This window comes from Fukomys damarensis, unplaced genomic scaffold, assembly GCF_012274545.1.
Source record: "Fukomys damarensis isolate Sample0158 unplaced genomic scaffold, DMR_v1.0_HiC HiC_scaffold_37, whole genome shotgun sequence".
Taxonomy (NCBI): domain Eukaryota; kingdom Metazoa; phylum Chordata; class Mammalia; order Rodentia; family Bathyergidae; genus Fukomys; species Fukomys damarensis.
In genome coordinates this window covers 39,812,335-39,827,453 of record NW_022900949.1, presented here as the reverse complement: position 1 = coordinate 39,827,453, position 15,119 = coordinate 39,812,335, and the positions used below count along the sequence as shown (strand labels likewise).

The window sequence follows — 15,119 nt, the reverse complement described above, 5'->3', positions numbered from 1 at the left end:
AGCTTTACTTCAAGCACAGCTGCGAGGATTCTCTGCTGAGCGCTGGAAACAGGACATCAACACCAGATCTTTGAGAAAGTTACTGCGGAACTTTTGGAACTGGTGAAATCTGTAACTATGAATCCAGTGCCATGGTTTCTCCTCTTGGACAGAAAAAATGTGGTTCATTTATTCTCAAATATCTGTGTATTTTTATGAATAATTTTCCTTCATGGTTTTGATGGATTAGATCCTTGAAACAATTAAAAGAGCTCTACAAGTAATGCAGTTGGATATTAATCAAGGGTTCTTTCTTTGAAAGGTGAATCATATATTTGTTTTTCCTCCATAAATAGGTTTTCATCTTCTACAGTTGATTCTCAGCACAACCGTGATTCCGTCCTGCATCCCAGGAGAATCTGACAATAACTGCACAGCTTTAGGTAAGGCCATTGCCTCCACCCTGCACCAAAGAGGACACAGTTTAGCAAAATGGCAACAGAGATATGTGACTAGGAAAAGAATGATTAGCCACTTGGTCAATTTTAAAACCACTAATGAACTAAGATTTTGGAAAATTACAAAAGAGAGTAATTGGTAGGAAGGGGCTGGGGGTCAGATATCAAATTAGAAAGATTTGGTCACCAAACAAATAGATTTGGTCACTAAAAATGGGGAATAAGGAAAATCACATTTTGCCACAAAAACATCCTTTGAGGATACACTGAAAGGCTGACTCCCAAGCAGAACAGGAAGATGGAAATTTTGTGCACAGGGAAGGGGAGTGTGTGTGTGTGTGTGTGTGTGTGTGTGTGTGTGTGTGCGCGCGCGCGTGCGCTCGTGCGCGTGCGCTAAACTTACCCTTTCCGCTGCGAAGGTCCATTTGAGAATGAAGCCCGCAAGTGTGGTGTTTCGAGTAGTCTGTCAGACCTGTTCCTTTGGGTTTGCTTCTTGGTCTGCACGGCACGATAGTGACGTGACCTCCCCCTCCGGAAGCCTCTCCTCCACTGACTGGTGTCTGACCTCTTCTGTTGGAGTTGCTCAGCGGCTCCTGCCGTGATTAATGACCCCAGAACCCAAGCGGGCAGCAGAATGCGTTTAACTCTCCATTCCTTTCACAGTCCAGATGGAGGACAGCCCGCGTGTGGCGCAGGTGTCCATCACCAAGTGTGCCTCTGACATGCAGGGCTACTGTCTGCACGGGCAGTGCATCTACTTGGTGGACATGAGTGAGAATTACTGCAGGTGAGAATGACAAAGGTGGACAGGATGGTGGCTGTGCCCACCTTCCTCCTTTTCCTGTTTTGAAGTCACTCTATATTTTTTGGGCTATTGGAGGTGCAGAGTAGGGGGTACCAGATACACCTCTCATTTGCTTCACTTTTTTTCCTCACCATTGGACCACTCTGTCCACCACTGTGTTAAGGGCTGGATGTAATGATTCAGACAAAAAAGACTTCATACCTACAACGTTTGTTTTTATTAATTTTATCCGTACATTTAAGGTATACAGTATAATGACATTCATCATTGGAAATTTGCACCTTTACATAATCCATCTTGATTCTTATTTTTCCCCATTCCCCTGCCTTCCCTTCAGCCCCCCACCCCTCCCTATCTATAAAGACTTTGTTTCCATTTTTTGTTTTTCTCATATTAATTCCATTCCCCTCCCCCTCCCATTTCCCCTTCCCCTTTGCACCTTTTCTTCCTATTTCACAGTATCTATTATACCTTTTAGTCTTTATTTACACTTTCAGTTTCTCACACTACAGAGACTATTTGGTATTTGCACATATATGTCCTATTTATTTCACTTGAGTATCACCTCAATGTATATCCATTTAGCTATAAATGTCTCTAGTTTCTCATTCTTTATGGCTAAGTAGTATTCTATTTAAGAAACACCCCACGTTTTCTTTATCCTGTCTCCCATTGATGGGCAATTGGGCTGCTTCCAAGGTTTAGCTATTACAAATTGTGCTGCTATGAACTTAGGTGCCCGTGTATCACTGTGGTATGATTCTTTTAATTCTTTGGGGAAGACACCCAACAGGGGAATAGCTAGGTCAAATGGGACCTCCAATCCTAGTTCTTTTTTTTGGTACTAAGAATTGAACTCGGGTCCTTGCACTTGCAAGGCAGGCCACCAAACCACTGAGCTAAATCCCCAGCCCCTAATCCTAGTTCACTGAGGCATCGCCATACTGCTTTCCACAGTGGCCATGCCTACAAAATTTACAACAAGCCTGATCAAACTGTCACAATGACCCCACGGATTAGCCGAGAGCTCTGTGGAGCAATTTGATCAATGCCGTCCTAACTCTCAGGCCAACCTTTACATTCAGCTGTATACCTGATAGCAGATTTAGTTGGTTTCTTGAATTACAGTGTGAAGTTAAACTTACAAAACTAATTCATAACCACAGTTTCTTCTTAAAATAATTTATTTTCTTCCCGTATTTCCATTCAGATGTGATGTGGGTTACACTGGTGTCCGATGTGAACACTTCTTCTTAACCGTCCACCAACCACTGAGCAAAGAATATGTGGCTCTCACTGCAATTCTTGTCATCTTGTTTTTGGTCATCATTGCTGGTTCCGTATACTATTTCTGCAGATGGTAAGCCAGTGTCGTATGCATGTATGCATGTATTTTTTTTTTTTTGAGACAGGGTCTCACTATGTAGTTGAGACTGACCTGGAACTCACTATGTAGCCCAGGCTGGTCTCGAACTCACAGCAATCCTCCTGCCTCAACCTCCCGAGTGCTGGGATTACTGGCGTGGGCCACCACATCCGGCTGTATACATGTATTTAATGTGGGACTGGGAATTGAACCTAGGGCCTTTGTACTGAGCTACACAACCAGTCCCTCTTTGTTTTTTAGTTTTTATTTTGACACAGGGTCTCGCTAAGTTGTTAAATTGCCCAGGTTGGGCTCAAACTGTTCATTCTCCTGCCTTAGCCTCCCAGAGTACCGGGATTATAGGCATGCTCCACCACATCAGGCTAAGCCAGTGGTTGCTTTTTTTTTTTTTTTTTAATTCTACTTTTACAAATTACTTTACACAATACAGACCCACAAATTTGGTAAAATGTGAACATAGTAATAGGAATGAGATGTAATCTGCACTGATGATATTTACAATGATTTTAGCTGCAGAAGATCTCTACTTGATTTTGTTATCTGTGCTACTTATGATCTATGTGGTTTTATGAAAGTCAAATAGGGAAGATCAGGTGAAAATTCTTACTCAACAGTCTTTACACAATACAGACCCACAAATTTGGTAAAATGTGAACATAGTAATAGGAATGAGATGTAATCTGCACTGATGATATTTACAATGATTTTAGCTGCAGAAGATCTGGACTTGATTTTGTTATCTGTGCTACTTATGATCTATGTGGTTTTATGAAAGTCAAATAGGGAAGATCAGGTGAAAATTCTTACTCAACAGTACAAGGTGGTATTTAATACCATACATGTGAAAGAAAACTGTAGGACATGATATTGCTATTGTCCTTTGATGCTTATATTTAGTCAAATTTTTATTTCCCAAAGCACAACTTTGTAATTAATAGTCTAAGAGGCTGTCCATTTTAAAATTGAAGAGTTGTAGAAATGAGTTTCTAGGCAGTTATAAAATTTAAGTGGCTCATATCAGTCATCTGAGTCACACCCCATCCGCCTGTCACAAGATGATAACTGAAAAAAATAGGACTGTGGACTGGCAGCTGCCATAGGGTATCACCAGACTACTGGAAATGTGTGAATTAAAAATCTGCTTTGGTAATGTCTCCATTTTAAGTCTTTTTCACTTTGAAACTGGTGCAAATTGTTCAGTGATTTTTTTTTCTCTTTAAAAGTAGCTAAGGCCTGAAGGTGTGCTGCCTTTATACAATGAAATTTATTTCATCCATATGTGATTCTAAATATTCATCAAATAATAATGCCTTCCTAATTATTTATCATCACAGATTAAAAGTTATTCAGAGAAAGTAAGAAAAGGGGTACGAAGGGGAGGGAAGAAGGGAAGAAGGGAGGATGAAAGAAGGACAGAGGGAAACTCCTTCTTGGAGTTTCACAGCATTCACAATCCTGCTAAGCCCTTGAGAAGGACTTAACTGTGTTTCCCATTTCCATCCAGATTGGTGTGACTATCATGGCCCCTTTCCAACCCTGTGTTTACCAAGTTCACTTTTGTCATGTGACGCATGCCATGCTAAAAATGTACCTTTGGTGCCCATATATTGGTTTCTTCAGTTAACATACCTTGTTCTTATTACTACTAGTTACAGTACTAACAGTTTCGCTTCTGAATTTTTCCAGGTACAAAAATCAGAGAAGTAAAGAGTCTAAGAAGGAGTACGAGAGAGTGACCTCGGGGGAGCCAGCCCTGTCCCACGTCTGAGGGCTTCACCGCACCGGGCCAGGCCAGGGGCCCAGATCACGTTCCTTTTCCTATTTTATTAATAATATTTATGTTGGGTCACATGTCAGGTCAACAACTATATATTTTTAATATACTTGTAAAGCGTTTTTATTTTTGTTTTATTTTTGAGACGATATGGTTCTCAGGGCTGAGAGTGTGAGGGATGGATCTCTGTGAATCTAAACCATGGTCACATAAATTTAACACATAGAGTTTTTCTCCTCCTCCAATGAGCAGAACCGGCTGGCTTGTGTTGTGATCCCACGTGGTGCCAATGCTGGTACCTCTGTGTCATGTGTTGGCAGCCATCGGTTAGGACTAGGAGAAGCAGATCCAGGTCGGGGCCATCCATCACATCCTTAAAACAAACCCAGCTGAGCAGAACACCCTTCACCCTGACCCAGGCTGCCTGGAGGGGAAGGGATGGTTCCCACGCCACCCACAACAGCCACAGATAGAAGTCACCCACCTAGCAGACTCCCCATCTGGACCCAGATGGGCTTTTTTTTTTTTTATCATTTCCTGTTCATCTTGGTTGCATCAGAGCCTCACAATATTCCATTTTAATGTTCCTTATAAACATGGTTGATGTGAAATGATCACTGCTTATCCGACAAGACAAAAAATATCCACACTTGAAATGGCACGTGGGCTTCTTTTGTTAGAGTACTTGTTTTCAAAAGGAGTTTGCTGAGGAATTACAAGATTAAATCAGAGACTAAAATCTGATGGATTAATTAAAATATAATAAGAGAGTAGTTCTATGTATTTTCTGAAAATAGAAATAAACTGACTTCATTTTCTATCCAAGACACTTCTTACTTTACAAGCATCTCATTCAATAGCTTCTTTGAAAACTTAAATTTATATATTTAAAATATAACCTTACAGGCAGTGGGGGAAAATAGGGAAATAAACAATTGTGTGTGTTTATAAATGAGAAATGCACTCAAGAGCTTCTGAGCTTTCAGGTTTAACTTCACCTACTTTTGGAGGCTGAGATGAGAGCTGTGGTTTTTCCTGTGGTTGGTTTATTTTTGTGAAAGAGACTGAGGTTTGTCTTGAACTCTGGTCTCCATGAATGCATGAGCCAGTTCTCCCATCTTCCCCAGGAGCCGATGGAGCTGCCCCTGAAAGGCCAGCCAGGGGGCCCCATTCTCCCCATTAGCCAGAGCTGGCCTGCAGGTGCCAATACCAAGACTTAGGTCCCATGGGGGCCCTGCCTGACACACCCAGCATACCCGTGTGCATTCACATGCCTCTCCAGTAGGCTCCTGGTGTGGCTACATCAGTGGGGAAACAGCAGGCTGCAGAGGCCAAAAAATACACACATGCATCCTTATACACAAGTGTGCCCCATCATCATAGAATTATAGTTACTTGTTGATCTGTTAACTAATGTATAAAACTTAAAAACAAGACCTTAAAGTATATTTATTTCCCATTCATTGTAGCTGAGATCAGACATGTTGCACAAGAACCAATTTAAAATCCTGTTAAGTACTTATTCACAGCTACTGGATGTACAGTCTGCCTATTTTCAAAGATCTTGGCTGTTTTAAAGAAAATGTGTTGGCAAAAATGTAGAACTCAGCTACAATCCATATATTTCACTTATAAAAGGCTTATTGTGAGCATCTCAACATTGGTAGATTGGCCTGTCCTAAACATCTTACTTTACATTACATAACTTGGTACAAATCATTTGGGAGATTCTGATCTTTATTTAAAAATGCTGGTATTACACAACTGTAGTCCCAGCATTCAGCAGGCTAAGGCAGGAGGACTGCAAGTTTGAGGCCAGCCTAAACTACTTACCAAGACCCTGTCTCATACACACACACACACACACACACACACACACACACACACACACACACACACACAGAATGCAAAACACTGATTCCTCAGGGAGTTAAATCTTTATAACCCAAATTGCATTTCTGGGTGAAAGTAAGTAAAACGATTGTTTTAAGGAGGATAATGCTAAGTAAATATCAAAAGTGATCACTATGAATTCATGTTTCCTATAGATAATTGAAAAGATTTTGGTCCACAGTCTGCCTTTATCATTTTACAGATTTCTTGCTATGCATATGTTTCAAAGAGGCTATAATGTCCAACACAACCTACATGATTGATCATCTCCCAGTAGAGCCACACAACAACCCTGCAGTCACATTCTGTAATCAAGGACATTGTGATTATAATGGGTGCCAAGTTAAGATTTCTCATGTCCTATCACACAACAGAGTGCAACTCTTCTTCACCCACTTATGCCCCCATCTCTCTGCGGTGACCGCTATGATTTCATCTTGAATTGTAGCTTTTGAGTTACGGGCAAGAGAGGTAGTTAAATTTAACTGCCATCAGGTATTAAATCAATTTTCATGCAACAAATGAATGACACCAGAGTCTCGTTTCTGTTAATTTAATAATACAGTTAAAAACGTTTTTTATCTTTGCTCCGATTTCTATTCTGTTTTATAGAACTTTTAGGAAAAATATAGGATGGCTGACCAATTTTCTAATTTGTTTCTACTCTTAGAAAGGAGAGGGTAAGCACCATTTCTGGAGCATGACTTAGGATTTTAACTGAGGAATCTTTATGTCTAAAACATACCTGTTATTCGAGTCTGATGAAATGAAATGTCACATGGCATGTTTCTCTTGCACGATGCCACCTTTGCACTCTGTAACTGCACTTTGAAGTCTGAGGAGCCATTTTGGTATGCAGTTTCTATTAAAGATGCTATGGAACATAAAGTCATATTGCATGCAGTTTCATGTAATTTATTTGACCATGAATTTAATCTGAGTACTGAATTGTATCAATTTGTTTATGTTCATATCAGCTTTGATAATTGTGTACCTCAAGATGTTGAAGGAGAATATAGATAATTTATAAGATGTTGTTAATTTTTATTTATTTTTGTTGCAAACTGACAAAAAAGACAATTGTGAAATAAAAATGCATTAAACATCATGCACAAAAATCTGTGCTGACAGTATAGTCTCTTTCTTCTTTTTTAAAACCTTCACTATGTTTTCCCACCACAATACATTAAAGGTACTAAAAGTAGTGCCAGAACTATAATGTACATTAAAACAGTGACATAAAGCTCGTACCTTGGAAAAGCATGACCTAAAGGTGTCACATTTCATGGCCTAACATAGTAAAGGATTTCTTGAAAGCATTACATTACTTATAAAATTGTCCATGCTAGAGTTTAGTTTCTAAATACAAGATGATAGTATCCTTTAGCCAATGTTATTTAGGAATAATTTTCAAAGACTGAGCATCCTGCTGAAAGGTGGATTCTGAAGAAATGCATCTGTCGGAATCATGACTCCCTCAGTGCCAGCCACAGCTTTGGCCTCCCTGGGCTTTCGGAGCAGAGACCTTGCACCCCATGACTCCACCACAGCGGCGGTGGCTTCCTTGGTGTGTCACTTCCACAACCCACAGAGTCCTTTCTCTCTTGGCCTTGTGCCTGCTAAGTGCGCCTTCTCCCACAGAGCAGTGCCTCAGCCCAGCCAGCAGAGTGCTTTGTTCACCTCTTAGCCCCTTCTTCCCCTCTGCAGTCTGCACGTAGGGAAGGAGCCCTGGTTGTGGCCATGTCACAGGAAGCTTAAGGAACTGGTGGCTGCAGGTGAGACCTCTACGCCACTACACTTGGGAGTCAGTCTCAAAGTAGGTTAGCATTTTCTTGGAAGAAACAGGAACTCACAAAATGGGATTCTTAGGATTCCAGAGAGCCATCAGACTAATTCAGTTCAAATGCTGAGAACTTGGCAATGCAAGGAAAGACTAAAGAACCCCTTCTCCCCTGGCTGCCAGGATACCTCACTCACAGGGCTTTCTATTCCTTACTCTGTGGGTGGCTCTTCCTCAGCATTTTTTTCTCTCCGTCCACGACCCAGTTCACACTGAAGACCTAGAGCACTACCTTGCAGATGTTCTCTCTGAGCCCCTCCTCACTCCATTTCACACAGCCCAGGTCTTTACTTGCCGTCTGTGTAATGCCTATTGCCAGCCTAGATATTTCCACTGAGTTCTGGTCGTCTCAGTCCTCTTATGTCCCTACCATCTCCTCTCAGTCACAAGCCATCTGGTGGGAACATGTTCATCAACTGGCTTTCCTCTGTGAGAGTTTGTCTCAATGTCCCCATCCCAACTAAATTCAACTCCATCCCTCTTGTATCCCAGGCCCCAAACCTGTTGTTGCCCCCTGGGAAGCACTGAGTGAGTCATCTTCAGGTGATTTCACAAAGGAATGATACCCGATTTTTTACAGTCATGGCAGAAATAGTTGTTTTGAGATTAGTCAGAAGGAAAAAAAAATCACAAGAAAACAAAGTTAGAGTATCACAATTTTCAAAAGATGAAATTATAGACACTGAATTTCATCAATTTTAGAATATAATTTTCTCCAAATAATCACAAAACACTTCAAAAATACATCATTACATTAAATTGTAATGTGAATTCATTAAAAAGAGACAAAAAAACAGATCTCTTAGAAATAGGGTACCTGGTCAGAAGCTTTTGGTCACTACCCGTCCTACAATGCCAAACACAGATACAAAGTGTGATGAGAAACTAACGTGAATATTTAAATTAATATGCTCTCATCACAGTAAAGACATATGGCCATTAATCCCCCTCAAAATGCTCTTCCTCGCTTCAAACACACGTATCCCATCATTGCCACTCTCTGAAGCAGCTCTGGAAGTCTTTTTTCTTGAGCATTTTTATGAAGTGTGATTTATTGAATGCTGCTACTGAGGGGCAGCCAATGGAAACCCGGGCTTGTAAAAATATCACAGTGTGTCCTTGTTCATTGGATCTGGCACCAGGTGACTTCTGGCTCTTTCTCAAAGTCAAAATCATTGAGAAAATTCAACATTTTGAAAGAATTCAGAATATCACAGCAGCCACAACAAATATAACTAAAGACACTCACCAAAGAGGACTCCCAGAACTGTTTTGGAATGTGGCAGGAATGGTGAAGTAAGTGAGTTTGACTCGAGGAGGAGGGAAATGAATGGCGATATGTCATTTATTGTAATAACGCTTTTTAGATTCAAACATTTACCATACTTTTGGAGGAGCTCTTACAGTGCACTGCTCCATGCTGCTTATCTGAATTTTGGAGAAATATTTGAGAAAATATTCCACAAATCTCACAGGAGGCTGCAGTACCATAGATATACCAAGAAAATAGCCACGGCTTAAATTAGTTTCTTGCAGATTGCATGAGTGGATCCATTACATGCCAAGCAAGTGGAAGATAGTGGAATAGTGATCTTGCTAATCATTCTATCAGAAAAGGGCCATGGCTTTCTTTTATCCAGTCAGCTTTGTCATTTCTGTAGGAATGGCAGGATTGGAACCAAGGGAATATATGTCGCATTCCTCCCATCCAATTACTAACCAGGCCCAATCCTGCTAGGCTTCTAAGATCAGACAGGATTGGGCACATTCAAGGTGGAAGGGCCTTAGACATATGTTATACTACTAATCTTCAAGTTGCTATCAAAAGACATTCACATTCCTAATAAAATGATGAAAAGTTTGTGAATTAGCCAATATTGTTGAAAAATTTTATATCTAGTAATGTTAACAGGTGTGAAATAATAAAAAAAAGTTTACACTACTTAGAGGAGGAATTCAGAGAGGAATCAATTTTTTTTTCCAAAAAGTTCAATGCTTTGGTAGTTAGGGGTTCTTGATTTTTATTTTTGTGTGGTTCTGGGGATGGAATCCAGGGGGTCTGGGCGAGCTAGGCAAGTGCACTACCGTTAAACTACATCCTAGCCTCAGTTTCTGGATTTTTAAGGAAAAGACAGCAGTTCTGGTTTAATCAAGAAGAAATTCATAGGAATATTCTATGGAAGATTCAGTAGAATTAAAGTAAAAGCCAAAGAACAGGGTAGTGCTAATGACTCAGGAGGCAGGTAATGACCCAGGGCTGCCTGTGCCCTGGGAAGAAAGTGTGTTGTTGCCTCACCAGGGACACAGGCTCACCTCTCAGTCAAGGCAGGGCTTTTCAGTTGAGAAAAGAAGCAACTTTATTGCAGTAATAATAGAACTCTCATACAACTGGTGTTTTGAAAAGACTAAAGTGAAATTATTTGAGAAGACTGGCTGAGAGAAAGAAGCTGGAGGCTGAGTAGCCAGCTGACAGAGTGTGTGGTGAATGGCCCATGGGGTAAGTTAAAGAAAGCTGGATTAGGGTTTTGTCTAAGAGGACAGAGAGCTGCAGACGAGCTGTAGACACCACAGAGGAAAATCCATTGCTTAGAGATACTGGATATGGAAATGTGCAAAGGCAAAATTGAAATGAATTCGGCTTAGGAAAAGAGGAGATTAAATACCTTAAATCAGATAACATTAAGACATATTACAGAAATAGCACATTTGCTGTATTAGGTGATATAGGCACTTTTTATAATTCAGGAAACACTAGAACATCTATTAATTTTCATTTACATGCAAATTATGAGAGGGAAGATATAGATTAATAATTGTTCTCCACAAGAAAGCACAGGGCAGGTCGGGGATTTAGCTCAGTGGTTCCACCTCCTGCCTCACAAGCATGAAAAGTCGAGCTTGATCCCTGGTACCAAAAAAAGCACAGGGTTGGAGATAGCTCAATGGTACAGTGCATACTAAGCATGTACAAAGGCCTAGGACTAGCCCAGCATTAAAACAAAGCAAAACATGAAAAGAGAATAGAGTCTCCAGGCTGTGATTTGTGGAATCCTGGAATTCATACAATATCTCTGGTGTCCTAAGGCCTCAACCAGTGGTGGTTTTCCAGTGCAGTTTGGGTGGCAGATCTGTGCTAGAGGTGTTGTGGTGGGAACCCTATCACCGAGACAGTGTTGAACGTAGACAAACACTTCTATTCAAACACTTTCAAGGAAGGAAGGAAGAGAGAAAATTCGAAAACCAAAGCAAACCAAACAACCAACCAACCAACACCCCAATACAGTGACTGAGTCTGAGGAAATGTCCTAAGCTAAAGAATTGGCAAAAAAAGGGAGTCTTAAAGACAAAAGAAATACTTAGGTATTTCATTTAATCATTCAAATATTTATTGAGGGTATATGGAGTGCCCTTATGTACTACATTTTACAGTAAGTGATTTACAAGTCAGGAAAACTATGATTTATTTGCAGTGAGAGAAGAGAAAATAAATACTACTAGTAAAAGTAGCACATACTTGTATAGGGCTTACAATCAGTTATTAACCTTTTTGACTCTAACTTGTTGAAACTTTGTAATAGGACACATTACTACTTCAGTAGATGTGTTTTTTAGATGAAGAAATACATTACACACATGACTTCAGGGCTGCCCTAGCTCTTGAGGCCAGGGTGGCATCTCTGTGGAGGTCACACAGGAGCAGAGAACTAGACAGAAGTCAGACTGGCTGTGTAAATGAGTGAAGCAGAACGGCACAGGGGTACAGTGTGGAGAAGACAGTAAAATCCTTGTGGTCTATAGCATGTAAGCTCCATGGAAAGCAGCATGGGAAATCAGGAGGGAGTCAAAAGTAGGAGATAGAGGGGTATAGGCTTCACTAGGGGCTATTCCTTTTATTAAAAATGCAATCACAGTAAATCCCCGACTTAGGAACATTCTAGTTGCGAACTTTACATTACAAACATTCATAGATGCAAACGAATCGTGGAAGTAGCTCACATGTTGGTCAGACATTGTCACAGTTGTGCTGCTGTGTGCTTACCACACAGTGCGATAGAGGCCAGGATGTCTGGAAGCAAGAGGAAAAGCAGTGATGATGTGGAGGGGACTGCTGGGAAGTGCAGAGCAATATGCATTGTGTCAAAGGTGTGTAAGACTCATTTTGTTGGATTTATGAACAAATCAGACTTATGAATATTCTCCTGGAATGGAACTTGTTCATAAGTCGGGACTTACGGTAGGACTTAACTGAAGGTTAGGAATAAGGGATAATATAATTTGTATTTCCTGAAGAGCAGCCCAAGGCTCTGTTGAAAACAGACCGAAGTAGGTGAGACATTTAATCCCTTAGCTAAATTTTGGCATAGCCAAAGCAAAGATGGTGGTGGTAGAGGTGAGCAAAAATGACTGAACTTGGTGTTTACCTAATACATACTTTAAATCAGCTTATTATATCCAGGAAGACAACAAGGAAAACATGACATGAAATTCAGGAGAAAGAAAGTAAAATCCATGATTTACAGTAGTAGTCAACACTGTCTTGTACAAAAGAGACCTTGAGAAAAAATGAAAAACAGAAAATATAAAATCCTTAGGAAGAGAGAAAATGCCACTGGTTTTGACTTCTGAATGTAGTGAAGGACAGGAGACTGTTTTGAGTGGATGAAGGTGAGCACCACGTTGCCCTGGATTAAACAAAGTGGTGGTAATTTCTTGTAGAACATAATCAGAATCCCAGCTGTGGAAGAGAGGAAAAAGACCAGTCTTCACTGTCCAGTTGTTGATTGCATAGTATTTATGTCAATCAGAGCCTCCCCTCTCCTCTTTGGTCTTCTCCATGTTCATCAAGGTCTATATTAAAGAAAGATGGGTGTCATAGAGAAGAACACTACTGGGCTTCCCTCTCACTCACCTTGGCACATGTGTCTCAGGTAACAGAGCTGATTGTCATCCTGAGTTTCAGGAAAGGGACCGTGCATGTGAGTCAGACACTTACATAAGGTGCAGTCCAGATTACAGTGGGGAATGCGGCCCTAGGAATCTAAATAAGGCCCTTATCAGTGGGCAGGGCCTCTGCATACCTGGGTAGGGTTATGGAACAGAGATCTGAATTGAAAGACATACAGACACAGGCTGCATTGAAACTTCAACCCCTCCAGCACACCCCATGTCTCCCAGGGCTCTTGCTAGTGTCATAGAATTTAGAAATCATGAGTAGGATCTGTCAGGTTAATGGACAACAATCTTAGTTGACTTTTCAGAGGTAGCAATTTGCTGTCCTTGACATGAGACTGGAAAGCCCTACAAAAAAAGTGCTACATGACAATGCTATTCTGTCTCTTCAATTTATATCTTCCAAGACTCTCACATAAGTGTTCAGCCCCTTTGTAGTACCCAGGAGGTTAGGGCCAGTTCCTAGGACTTTGTACGCTTAATATGTGTTTGTTTTCCAGTGCTTTGTTACTCCAGTACTCAGTAGAAGAATTCAGCACTTATTACCATATGATCATGAAAATTCCTCATTCCTCATTAGGACCAATCTAGGTTGGAATGAAGCCCCACATCAAGACTGTAACAGAAATCATTTCACACATCTGCAATTTGGGTCCTAAAATAACATAAGCGAATAAGCTTGGAAATGAAATCAGAAGAAAAGTAACCGAGTTACTTACTTTGAAAGTCCTGAGATGAAGACAACACAAGCTTAACATATAATATAAAGAATAATGCTTTTGGTACCAAAGCTGATCCAACTTATTACCTTTTCTTCTCATAATGTACAGCATTTGGGTTCAAGCTTAAAATATTTTCCTAAGAAACAGAAGCCTTTAACCAAGCTGTCCATCGGATCACAGCAATGGAAGAGGAGTTTACCAGGGGAAGCGTTTGGGGCCATCCTCTACCACTCACTACCAATGGCATGGGGATCCTGAGCTACCAGACAGCATGTATGGTGTCTTACACATGCGTATACATGTGTGTGTAACAAGGAGCTAAGTCTTGTAAAAGTATATGACTACTTATGCCTCTTGTTTTTTTTTCTTTTAAAGACATCCTCTGGAATCCAGAAAATCACTTGTTTTTATAATTATTTCTTTTAATGTTCTTTTAGCAAAATCTGAAAGCACCGCCAAGTAAAAGTAAGTGTAAAAGTTACTCTTTTCCATTTTTGTGTTAAAATTACCACTATTAGCATTTTGATTTGCAGCTTTTCAGACTTTTTAAAGCGTGTAATTATGGATTCATTCACATGAGCTCATATATACAGAAATGAAGTTGTTCAGCATGCACCATTTTTAATCCTGTTTTATCACTTGATGATACTTCTACAGGCTAGTAAATACTGTTTGACAACATTTTAATGACAATCTTCAACCACACTCTATTATTGGGTGTGTAAGTGTTTTTCAGTTTTCCATAACTGCACATGTTTTGATGAATGCCCTTGTAACAAAATAACTGTACCTCTCTCCATGATGTTTTTCCTGTGAATAAATGTCTAAAAGACAAATTACTGGACCAAAGCTAAGAAGATGTAAAATTTTCCTTTGATAAAATTCTCACAAATTATTGTTTTAAACTTCTGAATGATAAAAAATACATTAAAACCAATCTTGATCTATTGTTTAATCATGAGTATCTCTATGAGCTTATTACCCCTTATTTCATCATTTCTTCTCTTTCTCTGAAAAGTTTGATAAAATTTCTAAATATCACATATTTTTGCTTCTGAATAGTCTTTATTTCTTGAGAATAAGGATATTCTCATATACTACACAACTACAAATTATCAAAATCAGGAAATTTAACACTAATTGAACACTTTTTCTGTTATTCATTCCACATTAAAATGCCATCAATTGAACTAATATTGTCTTTCATGGTTATTTGTTTTACTCAGAATACTACCTAGAATCACAGGCAACATTAACCTGTCAACTCCTTCAATTTCCTTTAATCTAGAATCATCTCTCAGCATTTCTTTT

The 15,119-nt window shown here is 39.9% G+C and overlaps 1 protein-coding gene across 1 annotated transcript; it reads left to right on the top strand.

Annotated features, from left to right (window-relative positions):
• Positions 1 to 1,100: 1,100 nt before the first annotated feature.
• On the top strand, positions 1,101 to 4,397 carry Ereg (epiregulin). Its single transcript, XM_010640610.1, has 3 exons — positions 1,101 to 1,224; positions 2,453 to 2,602; positions 4,316 to 4,397. Exons 1-3 carry the CDS (start codon positions 1,106 to 1,108, stop codon positions 4,395 to 4,397), a joined length of 351 nt encoding a protein of 116 aa, XP_010638912.1. The 5' UTR covers positions 1,101 to 1,105.
• The last annotated feature ends 10,722 nt before the right edge of the window (positions 4,398 to 15,119 follow it).

Coding starts and splice junctions, on each gene's coding strand:
- Ereg (XM_010640610.1), top strand. CDS start 1,106: ATGGAGGACAGCCCGCGTGTGGCGCAGGTGTCCATCACCAAGTGTGCC. Junction 1,225..2,452: donor ATGAGTGAGAATTACTGCAG/GTGAGAATGACA, acceptor ATTTCCATTCAG/ATGTGATGTGGGTTACACTG. Junction 2,603..4,315: donor GTATACTATTTCTGCAGATG/GTAAGCCAGTGT, acceptor GAATTTTTCCAG/GTACAAAAATCAGAGAAGTA.